We start from the raw sequence: 16,183 nt of genomic DNA on the forward strand, positions 1-16,183 counted from the left end.
TCTTGGGGGAGGGGGGGGGGGGGGTTTTACCCCGTTGTACGACTCGAAGGAGAGCGAAGATCTCGGCATTGTGTTTGAACGCAGGTCTCGGCATTGAGGGTTTGTGCTCCGCCCCGGTGGAAAGCGGGAATTCCGGGAAAAAGAAGGCCGGGTGGTCCCCGGTTTGCGGGTTGACGGCCGGGATGGATTGCCCGGTTAGTCGGGGCCAGCAGCACGTGTTGGGAAGAAAAAACGGTGGTTTTGTATTCGACCGGTCGAGAACATGTTATGGGCATGAGATGAAATGGGTTTGGAGTTTGGCTGTTTCGCAGTACCGCCCTGTTTGGGTGGTCAAATACGGCAGCAGCCGGTGATAAGGTTGTTGTGGTGATAAGGTTGTGGTGAGATGGGTGAGATAGATGGTGGGGGGGCCAGCTCCGGAGGAGGAGCGAGAAACTCGGGACCCCGGGTGTGGAAATCGTTTGGGTCGTTGGGGGCAATGGTTGGCTTCAGAGTGACAGTCTCCAGCTCCGTCTCTCTCCCCGCAATGTCATCACGATATAAGGGCTGTCTTGTCGCATTCCTCATTCAATGTCAAACCACTTTCTGCATCTGATGATGGCCCAAAAGGAAGACATGCAAGAGAAGCTTTGGAGCTCTTGGCCTACCCGCTAGGTCCCGTTTTAGGACGCTCGCCCGGCCGAGGCACCGTTTATCTTGGCCGCCGCCTCCCCAAAGATAGGCGTTCCCCGCTTTCAACTTCTGGCACTACCGCACATCAGGAATGAGGCCAGACAGGATCAGGCCGTTCATCCGTCTTCGTTAGGGTCATAGCCACCCAATGACGGACAGCCTGTTACTTGATAGGAAAACTTAATTGTATTCCTGGAGTGCTCCCCGGATCGGATGACCGTGTTCGTAGCGCCGCCGTCATCGCAAAGTCTCAAGAGATGTGTGGTGGGTGGCAGAGAGGGAAAAGATCTCGAAAAAAAACCCATAGCGGGTGGAGACGGCCGGCTTTTACACGGTGGATATCGCCGCCGTCACACAACCTTCGCACCGCTTCGGAAGCCTCCTTTTTTCTCTTCTTTTTTCTCTCTCTTCTTTTCTCGCGCAACACCACAGGAGACACAGAAACCAGCCTCTTGGGGGCTGATACACTCCGAATCCAAAAGTGCTGGGCAATGGGAGTGGGGGGAACAGCTACTGGAAAGATACGGTACCACCCACACCTGCGGGCGGAAGCTGCATGTTCGCATGGCATTGGGCGCCGCCGTCACCAGTCCTGCATCTCATCCCCACTACGCCAAGCCTATCGAGACATCATGTTCCATGTTTCCCAGGCAAGCTCGCCCCGGTGAGGGTGGCGGGACCTGAGCCGTGATGCGTAGCGAGAGAGATGGATGGATGGACAACCCCTCCAGCTGCCCTAGTTTCCCCAGAGATAAGGGATTTTTTTCTTCTGGGAAATACTTAGCGTGTACAGCCTGCACTCAGGGTCTCCGTTTTCCCAGAAAAATGATAAAAAGATGAATCGCCGCTCCCGATCCCTCGATGCCACCTCGTGCCTCCTCGAGCTCTTCTTTTGCAGCAGAAGCAGCACGAGAGCTTCGGCCCTGACGGTGATCTTCGACCTTGACGTCGCCAGCCACGGCCTCCCCCATCAGGCTGACCCTTAGGAAAAAAGCTTGTTTCTCCCTTTCGGCCTCTTACTCATCAAGCCCAAAAAAGACTCCACCACACAGGATAGGTTTTTTGAAGCTCCCGTCACTCCCCACCACCATCGTCGAGACCGTTAGCTGCTCGCCCCAAGCCGAATACCCTTATCCAACACCACACCCCGACTCACCTGCAGAGAATCGGACATCATGGGTTGGAAAGAGAACATCAACCAACGGGTTGCCGCCAGCTCGGTTGGCTACTGGTTTCAGTTGGAAGGATCTGGACATGTGAGCCATCTCCGATGAGAGGGAGCAAGAGAGCAAGAAAGACCCAGAGTTCTTACAAGCAATGTCAATAAACAGCCCAAGGAAAGAAAGGGGTCCCAGTTCCTCACCGAGTTCCGTGCCGGCCTTGCGACTTTCTTCGCCATGGCCTACATCATCGCCGTCAACGCCAACATCGTTGCCGACAGCGGCGGTACTTGCGTCTGCTCCAACGGACCCAACAGTGCAGATCCCTACTGCAAGATCACCAACACCTCCTCACCTCTGTTCAACCTTGATTACCAGCTCTGCAAGAGCGAGATCAAGAAGGACTTGATCACTGCCACTGCTGCTACTTCTGCCATGGGAACCTTTTTCATGGGTCTGCTCGCCAACCTGTATGTTTTTTTTTTTGTTTTTTTTTATTACCCAGCCAAAGATACAGGGGGGTGATATATGGAAGACTGACTGAACTTCGTTCTTTGCGGCAACCAACAGGCCAGTCGGTATTGCTCCTGGTATGGGTTTGAACGCCTACTTTGCCTACACCGTCGTCGGTTTCAACGGCGAAAACAGTGTTCCCTTCCAAACCGCTCTCACGGCTATCTTCATTGAAGGATTCATCTTCTTCGCTCTCGCTCTCCTCGGCATGCGCCAATGGCTCGCTCGCGCCATCCCTCGCTGCATCAAGCTCGCCACCTCTGTCGGTATCGGTCTGTTCTTGACAATCATCGGTTTGACTTACGCTCAAGGTATCGGTCTCGTCCTGCCCGGACAGGCCGTGCCCATTCAGCTTGCCGGCTGTCTCGAGTCTGACATTGCGGACGGCAAATGCCCCGACGGCGTCAAGATGCGCAGCCCCATGATGTGGATCGGCATCTTCTGCGGCGGTGTCTTCACAGCTATGCTCATGCTCTACCGCGTCAAGGGCGCCATCATCGCCGGTATCATTCTCGTGTCCATCATCTCTTGGCCCCGTGGCACCCCCGTCACCTACTTCCCCTATACCGAACTCGGCACCAACAACTTCAACTTCTTCAAGAAGGTTGTTGACTTTCACCCTATCCAGAACGTGCTGAACGTGGTTGACTTCAACATCTCGGGTGCGGACGGCGGTGCTTTTGGCCTCGCCCTCATCACGTTCTTGTACGTCGACATCCTGGACACCACGGGTACGTTGTATTCGATGGCTCGTTACGCCAGCCTCGTCGACCCCGTCACCCAGGACTTTGAGGGCTCCACCATCGCTTACATGGTCGACTCGATCACCATTGTCATCGGCGCCATCTTGGGCACCCCTCCCGTCACCGCCTTTGTCGAGTCCGGCGCCGGTATCGGAGAAGGCGGCAAGACCGGTCTCACGGCCATGTGGACAGGTCTCTGCTTTTTCATCTCCATCTTTTTCGCCCCCATCTTTGCGTCCATCCCGCCCTGGGCCACCGGCTGCGTGCTCGTCCTTGTCGGGTCCATGATGGTGCAAGCCGTTGTGGACATCAACTGGAAGTACATTGGTGACGCCGTGCCAGCCTTCATCTGCATCGCCATCATGCCCTTCACCTACTCCATCGCTGACGGTTTGATCGCGGGCATCTGCCTGTATATCCTGATCAACTCGCTTGTTTGGATCATCGCCAAGGCTTCCGGCGGCAGGATTGTGCCCCCCAACTTTGAGGAGAAGGAGCCCTGGAGCTGGAGCCAGACTGGTGGTGTCATCCCTCCCTGGATGAAGAGGTTGGCGAGCGGCAAGAAGGATTTTTGGAGAAAGGAGCATGAGATTCCCGGCAGCCCTGCTTCCACCGAGGGGGTGACGGAGAAGATTGAGGGAAAGGAGGCTGGGAGTGATAAGGGGGTGAATGATGTTGTTGGCGAGGGCAAGCCTGAGAAGGTTGCGTAAACCCCGTTGCTGTGGGAGGGAGGGCGTTGGATTTTTAATTTTCTGTTGAATCATCACGAGAGTGTTTTGGAATACGGTGGGGTTATATATTGGTTTTAATGGATGGGTGGATTACCATGTCGACATGAGGAAAGGGTTGAGCTTGATACCCCTGATGCAATGAGAAAAGTTTGGAATGATGAAGCATTAGAAATATGCTGTCCAGCTGCTCATCAGATGAACATGTTTTGAGCTGTTTGCTGTTGGCGTCTGTGCGTTTCCATGACAGCCAGGAAACGCGGTGGTTGTTTGTCCAGCCAGTTAAATATACCACCTGACTTTGTAACGTTTGCTTGCCTTTTCTCGACACCGACGCCGGCGTTTGATGGAGCCTCTTTCCCGGTGTGTATGGCGATCCAAAAGTAAAATTGATGATCTGGCTCTGGATGTCGAGGAAGTGGTGAAGCCTCGAATGGGGAAAATGTTTTGCTTTTTTTTTTTTTTTTTAATTTTTTTTGTAAAAGATCGTCGTCGTCCAGTTGGGCAATTGAGAGTGAGTTGAGTGATGGGAAACCTCCCGGCCAACCACGACTTCCTCACGTGCTCTGTACTTTTGCCCTTAATAAACCCAGACCGCTTGACTCGAGATTTTCTGCTTTGGTGTCAAAGGGAGATATAAATCATTTCCTCCCCGCGTCTTCGGAACCCCCCCCCCCCTTCCCAGAACTCCATCTTTTGCCTCTCGCTTCATTCGTTCGTTTGCTCGTTTTATCTCCAACCCAGCTGGCTTGGGCTTTGCTTCCCCTCATTTTGAACCCGCGAGCAGAGCGTCAAAGGTTGCCCGACGTCACCGCACCCTCAAACCCAACCGTCCTCACATTGGGGGACACCAAAGCCAACCCCTAACCCGAGTTCCCAAGTTCAACTGTTCGTGGGTGGCAAAGTCAGAAGTACCCCCTGTCAAAGACTTTCTCGAATTGTTTCAAGACAAGCCGGTGTTTACCGAATCGGGCAGCAAAGTCGAAGCTGGGCAATCCATTGGAAATATGAACAAAAGTTGAGGCCTACACGCCTCTCATCCAACTCGGCTTGACAGGCGGATCGGTCGAAAATCTCTCCACCAACATGACGAATCTTCAGGTGCAGGACAGCTCTGCGGTCAACAAGCCCAACAAAAAGAAGAGCATGAATACGAACAAGGCGGTAAACAAAGAGGCGGCTCTACTTTTGCCCTCGTCCAGCTCCAGTCTTGACGATCCGGACGACAAAATATCACAGCTGTTCCGATGATTCGACCGACCTCACTCAGGACACCCCCGACGAGGAAGACATCTTGAAAACCCATCTCGATCTTCTCGATCACCAGCCTGAGCGCGATGAGCTGAACGAGATCAAGACCACTCCGGTCTTTACGGAAAGAGTCCGCAAGCATGCTCAAGGTTTTGCCGGTCGACACTCGTCGCAACAAAAGCCATTCAGCCAGTTTGGTCTCTTGGGTGGCGACCTCGGCCTCTGACGGGCATCGTCTTTCACTACGACACCTTCACCTCTGACACCGGAGGCTCGCCGTGCGAGGCCGCCTGGCTCTCCTCCAACAAGGCCATCAAGGTTCGCGTCCTGTGCCCCTGAAGCAGCGGCTCGACCCGCTCGAGTCTTTCATGGTCAGTGCCCACGCCGACGGGTACACCATGAAGGACACAAAGCCGCAACAGCAGAGCCAAAAGCCAAAGGAGAGCAAAGCCAAGGGCACCAACCGGGAGCCCCGGAGCGGCCAGCTCACCATCGTCGACTTGTCCTGTCCGTGCGTCACGGCGGAGATGGCTTGCTCCCTGTTCAACATCTGCCTGTCACTGTTCCTCGAGCAAAAGGCCGACGATGTTGGCCGAGTGATTGCCCTGGACGAAGCACACAAGTACATGACCAACAGCGCGGAATGCCAGGCCTTGACAGAATCCCTCCTGGCAACCATCCGGCTGCAACGCCACCTAGGAGCGAGAGTCATCATCCCGACGCAGGAACCGACCATCTCCCCCAAACTGTTGGACTTGTGCAGCGTGACGATTGTGCACAGATTCACCTCTCCCGACCGGCTGACCGCCTTGGGGAGACACCTGGCGGGGCGTGCAATCTGGCGGGAGATTAGTGGCCCATCGCCATTGATTTCCTTCCTCCATTAGCACATTTCCCACCGCTCTCCCCCCTTTTCCACCCCCCATCTCCAATCACCATCACATACCTACCTCATCCCCCATTTTATATCCTTTGTGACCAAGTACATAAACTGATGTTATAACACATTCACACATATTGCCTGCCCCTTTACCACATCAGCATGTTACCCCTTTCCTGCAGCCCCCATCTGCAACCATCATGCCATCATCACCATACCCCATTCCCATTCCCATTCCCATGCCCATCCCATCCCATTACCGAGTACATCAATCCGTTATCCCATCTCCAAGGCCAATCCGTGCGCAGTAATCCGGCTTGTAGTCTGGCAGACAGCACCACATACACATCACAATTCCCCCCCCCCCCCCGGGTAAACAAGCAGGAACAGTACCACATTTTTTTTAAAAAGAAAATGGATGCTGCTCTTCATAGGAAGAGGTCTACCTGTAGCAAGTTCCGCAGCAGGGGGTTTTCTTTGTTTGTGAAGGAGTTGGAGACTTAGCAATGGGTTTGATCCCACAACAAATCACTGCACGTACATCATGATATCGTTGGCACCAAAACAAACACCAAGTACTAGCCAGTAGAGCAAATATTCTCATAACCCCCTACCAAAAAGAAATCTATGTAACGTTCAAATGAGTATACGCCCCTATCCTGCCTGTTTCCGTTTCAGTCCCGCCGTTGCCGCGGCCGCGCGCTCGCTCTATGGTTTCTTTGTGAAGGGGGGTATCAAATGATGTGAAACAAAAAAAAAAAAAAAAAAAAAAAACAACCAGAAAATCCTTTTTTTCCGTTTGTGCCCTTTTTTTTTTTTTTGTGTTACCGGCGATGTGCAAAGTGATGATGATGATGATGCATAGCAGTGTCCAAAACCAACAAAATGAAATAAGTCAAAAGCTATGCGATGGAAAAAGGATGTTTAAACAGATAGAGCGCCTAGTGAAAAATGCGAGTTGTTCCGTCTCGCCTCGTCGGCACGCATGGCCTTTTCTAGCTCGGCGGCTTGACGCTCGGCATCGGCACCTGTCATGGGTCGACCGAGTGTCAGGTAATCGCTGTCCTCGCCCTCCAGGGACATTGGTGTGACGGGTCCGGGACTGCCGAGCGGCGCCAGACGAGGGGATTTCGGCTTCGTCTTCAACTGATTGGCACCGAAGAACCCATCAGGCCCTCCGATGGCTGCTGGAAGAGCAGCACTGTTAGCTACCACTGACCTCGCAGCCATCGTGGCCTGCGCAACCATGTCACGCTGGTATTGTTGGATACGGCGTTTGACTTCAGAGCCGGATCGGGCATGCCCTTGTTCCCGACGCAGCTTTTGCCCCTGAGACTCGTGGCCAGCCGAAGAAGCGGGCTTTGCCGGTGTCGAGGGCCGCTGCTGCTGGGAACTCTTGCCGTGGCGTCTCTCCCAGTTCGTGGGGTAGTATTTTCCAAGAGGTAACGCAATGCCATCGTGGTGGCCCATTGGGATATACGACGTTGCGGGGGTATGAGCAGTGAGCGCAGTTGTTTTCGAGCGCTCAGAAAAGGGGAAGTGATCAGTTTCGTTTCTGATCGAGGTGCTCATGCTCATGGACAAGGGGCTCGCCGCCCGATTGGTCGTGGACTCGGCAGCCTTTTGCCAGGAGTATTGTCTGGCCATGTCGGCGTCGTTGTGGAATGGATGGGGAATAGTGACCCGGGATTGGGGATCTTCGTGGAGAGGGAAGTATCCTCTGTATTGAATGAGCGTTCAAGTCGGCACACGATTGGCCCGGTGATGGCCAGATTGACTTGAAGTTCAGGGGACCTGCTTACCCAGGGATATCACCTCGTCCTGACAAGGGGGCCGGGGGAAGCGAAGCGTCCACACCCGTAACAGTATCGTGTCTGCGAAATGATGGAATCTCGATGGCAATTGGCCTGCTTTTGCTGCTCGAACTTCCTTGGGGTGTGTCGACTGAGGGACCTGCCACATCGGCAGAGAAACGGGCCTCGGAGTTGATATCTATACAGGCAAGTAGTCAGCATGTTGCAAGTGATCTCGTGGCTGGTGAGTGACAAAGCTTGACTGGAATGCTATGTATGACGCAGTGGGGGCATGGGACAACCATTGCAACATCAACGGGGGTTTCAATGGAGACGGCTCGGGAGCCGCCGAAGCTGGCCGCTCCGGCTTTAAGCCTGTAGCGGGACGCCCGGTCCGCTGCAAGTAGTCTATTGCCCCCCAACAAGACGGCCAAAGAACCAGGAGGGGTTAAGCGTTGACGCAACCACTTCAGCACCGATGCAACCGACGCATGTCTCACTGGAGAGTAGCGTTTGACGCCGCTGTGAATGCAAGCCACGCCATCCAAAGCCGCCCAGTCAAAGAATGTTGACTCTGCACCCCGGATTTGCTCGGCATTCCAGCATCATGGATCGAGGGGAAATTGGCAATTCGACCCAAGGAGAGGGTATGGGCTGTGTCGGGGTTGAATAGCTGCTGGCCGTTCACTTGTCGGGTGAAAAATGTCGAGGTAGTCAATGGAGGACAACGCGAGCAAACGTATACGTACCGGCAGTCTGGTCAAGGGAAGCCGTGAAGTTGGATGTAACACTTCGAGTTGGCGGGTTCTCGGTAGCTGGCGAGAAGGCAAACTGATCTTCGGAGCTCGATGATGCGCGAGAACAATGGGATGCTTCTGACGAGTCTGAGTAGGTTCGTCGATGCATGGCCTGCCGCCTCAGCTGTAGAGGCAGCCTCCACGACCGGTCTGTCACAGATCGTTTCATTGGCGATGGATGTTTGAGAGTGAACTTTGCTGGAGATTGGTGTCGTCGATCGTTCGAGATAGAGGGTCAAGTTTGAACTATTTGAGGGGCTGTGTGATGATAACACCCGGAGACAGTTTGTTAGCAAGAGAGATTCTGACTTTCTGCTGCCACACACGTTCGTCCGACGTCAAAGATCAGATAAGAAATTGAAGATATCTCTGATGCAAGACGTGTAGGTGTGGAGAGAGCCCTGTCCTATGGGTGAAACGTCCGGGGTTGCGGAGCGTCTCCTGCCTCAGAACCTCCACTGACAGGAAGGTTCGACCGGTCCCGTCCACACGCTCAACATCTCGAAATGTTCCACAGGGTCCAAACTTTCTCCTTGCAGTCCGCATGACAGGTTGGATGACGCCCGTCACCCACGGTTCGGTCATACAGCTGTCCCGCCACTCGCCTGTGTAAGTCAAACCAAACCCACATACCGGTGTCCAGTGAGCTAATCAATGTGCGCTGCTGGCAGGTTCTTCGTGGATACACAACCCGAGCATAAATGTACGTCAGAAGTTCGAGAAAACAATGGTCAGAGTGGGTGGTCAATATCGGGTCGGTCGCAGTCGGTGACGTTCGGGCTTGCGGTCGGTAAAGGAGGGGGGTTGCCGAAGAGGAGGTGGATTCGACGACAACGGTTCGAGGATGATTACAAGCAAGTGAACAGTCTGGGAACTGTCTTGTTGTGATGTCGACCTAACCGTCTGAGTTCAAGGTCATGTGTGTGTCAAGCTGGCCTGCTGACAACCCTCGAAACAAACACCCGTCGCCTCGGGTCGACAACACCAAACTGAGAAGCGCAGCGAAGAGAAAGAAGTGCCAGGGAGCCGCATGGAATTTATGGTGGGGGTAAGTGAAGCTTCGACCTGAGTGTATCCCGCTGATACTGGCGGTTCGCTTAGACGGACGAGGGACGGTTGAAGTTGCATGGCAGGGAAAGGGAAAATGTGGGACGACGCGAAACCGCAACTCAAGAAAGTTGAAGCCGCCTGGGAACACGGCTGCATTCATATCTCTTTCCAAGAAGCCCAAAGCTGCCGGTGGTTGGAGAAGTCGGATATGCTCCATACCTATTAACAAGGGCAAGGTTCCTGCATCCTCACTGAGAGTCCACTCCCTCTCCCCCTCCACCCTCCTCCCCCTCACTCAACCTTCTTTTTTCGCGCCGGTCCCTGATACCCTGACAACCTGTTTTTGACGGTTGTACTGTTACTTTCTTTTATGAGATCCCTGTCACTGAACCCTGATGACCCGCCACACGTTCAGGGAGCCAGGGTCCGTCCGGGCCGCCTCGTGTGTGTGTGGGACACCTGGGTTGTGGTGATGGGCTATATCGCAGTTATAACGTCACGCCCACCATCGCCTCAACGTGGAGCAAAAGACAGGGTGCAAGAACACAATCCTACGTCCTATATCGACGCAGGAAGTCCATGTATCCGATCACCTACATCGCCTCTCACATCACGCCGAAATACGATGCTGTAGTCCTGAGCGGCGCATTTCAGAGACACAAGAACGCAAGACAGGCCTGGTATATGTACATACAGGGATGGATATTTCGCAAAATCCTATGGCCATAACCCCACAGCACGCTAACGCAGTCCAAACGGAACGAAATGTTCCTTCTGTCGCCTCTTTCTTTTTTCTTGTTGTTTGTGTCCAGGTGGAGATGACTGACGATCCTCCCCAGAGCGGATGTGGCGCTTCTTCATTGAAAATGCCATCAGGCTATCAGCGCATATCCAAGCCATTTTCATGAGAATTTGCCTGCACTACAGATGCGTTCCGACCTTACTATCCATGCCAGTTCACCAATTCCAGACCGTGAAGAAACGCAATGTGACTCCCTTGCCCTTAGGGGAAGAGGGCTGACGACAGCTTGATCGCTGCGAACATTGTGAAGGAGGGGTGGGGTACGCAACTTCAACAAGACGTGCAGCCAAGCCATCCAACGTTTGGCTGGGAACGAATACTGCTACATTCCCTATCGTGGCCGGCTGCATATGCCGTATAATATCGCTCATAGCGACCAAAGAAGGGTCTATCAAGCAAGCGCTGAGATAGCGGCTTTTAGGCGCGAATGCGCTTGGTGGGAACAGTCTGATACACGTGTGGACAGCCGCATCCATCGCCAAGTGGTAAATGCCCGGCGCCCGCTCGAGTGTCTGCCAAGCGGTAAGGCTCCGTGGGCTCCTCTCTTTGATGCAAGGCCCATGGGTAATCGGCATTGCTAGTCCGGAAGCAGAAGGGAAACCCGTTCCTTGGGAATATGGAATGCGAGCTTCCATGCGAGTCTTCCTATCCAGTTGTTGTACATGGGACCGACAACTTCACAGGAGTAGCTGGTCTCGCAAACCTGGACCCGGCGCAGTGGTTGGCCATGGTGAACGTCTCAACACCACGGTCAGGACCAAACCTCGCCGGTTGATGGGCGCCGCTTCCGAATGCGAGGCCCGGCACCGGGGGAGACATCACACGCGGGGGTTCCAGCCAGGTATCCTGGAAGTGATCTGGTCATAATGGTTCGATCCGAGCGGGTTGGTTATCTCTGTCTAGCAACCCAACGGGTGGTGCATTGCCGATCTCTCGTGGATCCTCTACATTTCTTCCACCTTTTTTTTTCTTTCTCTCCATTTGAGCGTTCACATATGTCTTGCTCGCTGGTTCGGAAAGGCCCCGCGCCGCTGGGCGACCCTACCGTCGAGGGCTTAGCCGCCGGACGGTTGCCCGCTTCTGTTGTTGATCTATCTCCTGGTGCATTACACGGTATCCCGTTGACGGCAAGCTGCCTGGGCGGTCTTTCTTTTCTTTTTTTTTGTCGGTATGTACGGGTACTTTTTCTTGCCAGGAAAGGTTCCCAAGTCGGAGTTGCGGAGCGTGTCCCCGCTCTCCGACTCGCAAGAAAAGTTGCCTGGCTGACAGCGGTTGTGGTGAACGTTTTCCCTGTGGAAATAATAGTGACTGAGACTAACTGCCAGGGTATTCTAAGACAGAGTTCTCAGTCCTCTCAACACAGCAACATTCCCCGAGCAGATTCTGTTAAAACATCTCGAATGTCTGGCGATGAAACTTTTTTTGTAGTGTCGGTGACGTCACCATCGATTGGGGAGGGATTATTTATATCTCCGTTCTGCCCCTTGCCTGGTGGTTGGCCAGGTGCCGAGCGATAAGCGAGGATCGTGAGATCCGGACGGCAGCGAGCCAACCCTGCGCATCAAAGAAGTCAGCGACCTTCATGGTCATGGTCGGTACGAGGAGATGGCATCGGCATGAAAAACTCCACAGAATTTTCATCCTGTCCGAGTTGGTTTCGTCTATTGGCCCCCGAGATGAGGGCTAGCGCGGTGGGAAGGAGATCGACAAATGTATCTTGTCATACATCTACCTACCTCCCAGGGACAGGTTGAGGGAGATCACAAGATGACATGGAACGAAATCTCTCCGATCTTGTCACCCCAGTAGACGCGTGGACCGGGAGCATCTCGGGGGCTGGCCGTTTGTTTGCATGGTGCGAAGCTACACCGTTGCGTGGCCTGGTAAGTTTGTTACCGCTGTGTAAGTAGACTACAACCCAAACTTCACTGTCTTCCTCCAACCACCAGATAGAAACGTCATTATTACCGTTGCCCAGACTGGAAAACCTGGAAAAATTACATTATTAAAAATATTCAACAGGGTATCGGGTCGTCGCGTTCCAACCAAGAGGGGTATCGTATCGTTTTACCCAGAAACCATCATTACCATCCATCCCTACCCCTAATCCATCACGCCCTCGCGTACCAATTCCGTCAAAAGGTTGCGCGCTTACCACGATGTGAACACCCAGACAGGACAATTCACCATGATCCCTCTTCCAACATGTGGTCCACAAAGCCAACATTGCCCCCCTGATGACTCCGCGCTCCTTTCCAACTTGCCGAAATCACCTCCAAACACCCTTCTCCCTATCCAACCATGCCTCCTAAACCTTGGCCCGGCTGGTAAACCTGCTCCTCCTCTCCTTGTGCATCCACCAGTAGGTCAGGTTGGCGATGAAGCTGACGAGCCAGAGGATGGCGTTGGCAAGGACGACCCAGACGGCGCTCCGCATGCGCACAATGTCGTGGTTGCCCTCTGGGTTCTCATTGATGTACATTTTGCCAAAGATGCCAAAGAGGACGATCCAGAGGATGAAGAGCACGAGGTTCCAGACCCAGATGGCGGCGAAGCGGAGGATGTAGGGGATGCAGTAGAGGAGGGCTGTCAGGGCGGAGAGGCCGCCTACTACTTCTGCGTAGATCTGGTATGTAATGTTAGGTTGTGAGTGGATGGGGCGGAAAAAGTGAAGATATGCGTACCCATTTGGAATCACCGCTCACGTTCGCCTTGCGGGCGCGGTCCAGTTCGACGCCATAGAGAGCGCAGACGGCAATGGCGAGGACAAACTGGCAGAAGTGGAGGATTGTGAAGAGCATATAGCTCAGCGTGAAATTCCCAATCGCCATTTTGTCGTATTAGCCACTTGTATGTCGTGTGGTTTTGGTTCGTGGCTAGGAAATAGAGTTGCAAAGACGAGCGGACGGTCTGCACGTTTTATTCTAAGTGTTCCGTCTGCGTGATCAGGCGACGGCGTGAGAGGAGGTCGGGGTCACAACAGCAGAAAAAAACACAACAAGAAGAGATCTTTTTGCCAAGACGAGCCGGCGCGACGATAGTTCGCGAGCAGGCAAGTGGCTGCTTTGATCGGCGGGGACAACTGGCGGGAATGGTGGATCCCCTGTGGTCCAGAAAAATATCCAACAAGGTTTGCGAAGAGGTTGAAGCCAAGCTGAGAGAATGCAGTTGGGGTCGTCGTCTGGGCCGGTGGAAGAAGTGTTCAAAAAAGCCCTCTGAAATGGGCTGTTGAAACATGGGATGAACGTGACCGCTCCCGACATTTGTGCCAATGACGTAGCTCAGCAGCGATGCTGTCACTGACAAGGGCGGCACTTGCATCTGGGCAAGGGTTCATCTGGTGAGCTTAAGCGGTGCGCACGGACTACTTGGCAGATGCCAGCGGGGTTGTGATCCCCACCATTCAGCTCGTCTGAGATCGCGATCTCGACACTTTGCAACGTTTCGAGCTCTGATTGTTTGGCGCAAAATACCGGCAGTTTGGTTTCAGCCCAGCTCAGTTTCAGAAGCTCATCCGAATTTTACGGCTTTTCTCGCTATTGGCCCGCAGTCTGTTTCCCTGACTGACGAGGACGGAGGTCGGTCTGGGACGAATTTTCGTCAGGTTGATTGCCATTCTGATTTGACACAGACAGGCTTCGCCCGGAAACATAAACATACTCTTGATACATCCTTACAACGTGGATTTTTCCATCTTGCCTCCATCAAACCATACCGGCCTGTTCTCACGATGAGACCAGTCGCCGCTTTCTGTCCAGGTCCTCTCGCTACTGGATGAGGCAATCATCACATTGGACCATGAGTTATACCTGGGAACTCTTTGGCTCTTAGTAAAGGGCAATGGCAATGTCCTGGTGTTCAAAGTCTGAACAGGCCGACCCGCAGTCCTGAGTCGAACTCGAAAATCCATTTCACCAGTTCCACAAAACCCAGCCATGGTGAAAGCCCTACAGCCGTGTTGGCCGAGTTTCCTCATGCGGCCGAATTGCCTTCCCGGGACCTTCGAATGCTTTCTGTACCGAATGCAACCGAAACACAAGACACCTTGTGTTGACATTCCCACATGATGGGCGGACTCCAGGGATTTCCCAAGGTCCGGTAGTTGAGTTCCTGTCATACTCGGGCGGTTAGAGCCAACCAAAAACGAAACAGAGCCGCACATGGAAGCTACGCGTGGACATCTTTGAGGTCGGTGTACACTTACACTAGAGCCCCTAGTTACGCCGACGATATGTGTTGTCCAGCACATACACATGGCCTTGCTACATGTGGACATATACTACACACAGTAAATGTCCAATCATGGGAACGAATACCATGGCCAAGCATAACAAGACCAAGACTGCCCGGGCGAAGCTAGCTAATTATAGTGAGACCGAAAATGCGGCTCTGTTCGAGATCAATGAACCGAGAGCCCCGTGGAGAACGTTTATTTAAGGACAAAGAGCAGACCACGCGAAGGCCTATCGCCTCCGGAAGGTCGAGAATGCTCGATCTGATGTTTCTAGAGAGCTTACTATGGCCTCCCCTTCCTTGTTATTGTTTGATAGATCGGGCAATTCTGTCCGGTTGACAGGTCTCAAGTACCAGAGAGCAAGGACAAGAACAAACATCAACTGTCAGCACCAAGCTGGACCAACACGTCTCCCTCTGTACAACAGCGCCACGCAACAATGGTCTCGATTTGCCAGGGTTTCCAGTCATTCGCAAAGGTTCCCTGGCTTTGTTTCACCGGCCGTCTCTTTATCTGTCCTGTCACGATCGACTTGATGGTTTGTACTGGTATTCCAACCACGGAGCATGGATCTTGTACTTGGCAGTCTTCTCAACCGCGCGATACAAGGGGCTCTTGAAATTCCAATTTCTACATGGGGATTTGTCGCTCGTGGGGATAGCAGGGCTAGGTCCCATGACCGAAAGGCGCTGCAGGCTGCTCACCGAGGTGGCTGCATCTGTTTCCCCGGGAGCCGCTCACCATTCTCGCACACCACATGCTTCAACATGCTTCGATATATGACACAGAGAAACGTTTAACAATCGATGGACATGTACGGGGCACAAGCTGTAAGTTAATCTTGGAAGAATCTCTTTCCCAGCTCGCACATTGCTGACACTGCATCTTGTATACAGCCTTGCCGGGTTTTGGCCCGACAGAATCCCGTCGCTTACATGTCACTCCAAGATTACGCATCTCCTACCACAGGAACCAAATGCTATCAAACACCCAAAAGTTGCCGGCCATTTACCCTTCCGGAACTACTTGGGTGTTTTGAGCACCTCGGACCCGGCCTTTTGCTCTTGTCATCGGGTGGGTAACGCATGGACCTGGGCCCTGGGCAAAGATGAGCCCCCTTTGCCCATCACTTCTAATGTAGCCGGCGACTCAACGATGACTCCCCAAGAAGCCAACCGGAGCTGGCCATACGTCATTTTGGTTGAAGTTACACTATGGTGACCGCAGGGGGGCTATCCTCGCTTTTGGGTCCCTCTACACTTTGTGGGACCTTTTGTCTTCTCAGGGCCGACCCGGGGCTCGCTTCCACGGCATCGCCACCGTTCATAGCTCACCGAGGAGCCCATTGGCGACGGAGGCTCGCCTCGGAAGGTCTATCGAGGTCACTGGTCTATCCCTCACCGATTTCCGCGTCTGTTGAACTACCAATCGTTCAACTTCCATGAACAAATCACATGGTGGCACTGTTGGAAATGAGGACAGTCATGGAGCAGAATGCCTCGTTCCCTGGTGGAACTGCCATCTCTTGTGCTGGTTTTCCACGGGAAATGCCAGTCGCCT

The 16,183-nt window shown here is 53.5% G+C and overlaps 4 protein-coding genes across 4 annotated transcripts; 2 read left to right on the forward strand and 2 right to left on the reverse strand.

Annotated features, from left to right (window-relative positions):
• Nucleotides 1–1,847: 1,847 nt before the first annotated feature.
• Nucleotides 1,848–3,798, forward strand: PODANS_1_21180 (uncharacterized protein; the record flags this gene model as incomplete). Its single annotated transcript, XM_001903042.1, has 3 exons — nucleotides 1,848–1,928; nucleotides 2,004–2,302; nucleotides 2,403–3,798. 3 exons carry the CDS (start codon nucleotides 1,848–1,850, stop codon nucleotides 3,796–3,798), a joined length of 1,776 nt encoding a protein of 591 aa, XP_001903077.1.
• Nucleotides 3,799–4,962: 1,164 nt separating this feature from the next.
• PODANS_1_21190 (uncharacterized protein) lies at nucleotides 4,963–5,954 on the forward strand (the record flags this gene model as incomplete). Its single annotated transcript, XM_001903043.1, has 4 exons — nucleotides 4,963–4,980; nucleotides 5,087–5,197; nucleotides 5,257–5,273; nucleotides 5,354–5,954. The coding sequence occupies 4 exons, from the start codon at nucleotides 4,963–4,965 to the stop codon at nucleotides 5,952–5,954; spliced, it is 747 nt and encodes a 248-aa protein (XP_001903078.1).
• A 917-nt stretch (nucleotides 5,955–6,871) lies between these two features.
• Nucleotides 6,872–8,706, reverse strand: PODANS_1_21200 (uncharacterized protein; the record flags this gene model as incomplete). The annotated part of the gene is made up of 3 exons (XM_001903044.1): nucleotides 6,872–7,667; nucleotides 7,750–7,939; nucleotides 8,490–8,706. The coding sequence occupies 3 exons, from the start codon at nucleotides 8,704–8,706 to the stop codon at nucleotides 6,872–6,874; spliced, it is 1,203 nt and encodes a 400-aa protein (XP_001903079.1).
• Nucleotides 8,707–12,697: 3,991 nt separating this feature from the next.
• PODANS_1_21210 (uncharacterized protein) lies at nucleotides 12,698–13,220 on the reverse strand (the record flags this gene model as incomplete). Its single annotated transcript, XM_001903045.1, has 2 exons — nucleotides 12,698–13,015; nucleotides 13,074–13,220. The coding sequence occupies 2 exons, from the start codon at nucleotides 13,218–13,220 to the stop codon at nucleotides 12,698–12,700; spliced, it is 465 nt and encodes a 154-aa protein (XP_001903080.1).
• Between the last annotated feature and the right edge of the window lie 2,963 nt (nucleotides 13,221–16,183).

Source organism: Podospora anserina, chromosome 1, assembly GCF_000226545.1.
Source record: "Podospora anserina S mat+ genomic DNA chromosome 1, supercontig 5".
Lineage (NCBI taxonomy): Eukaryota > Fungi > Ascomycota > Sordariomycetes > Sordariales > Podosporaceae > Podospora > Podospora anserina.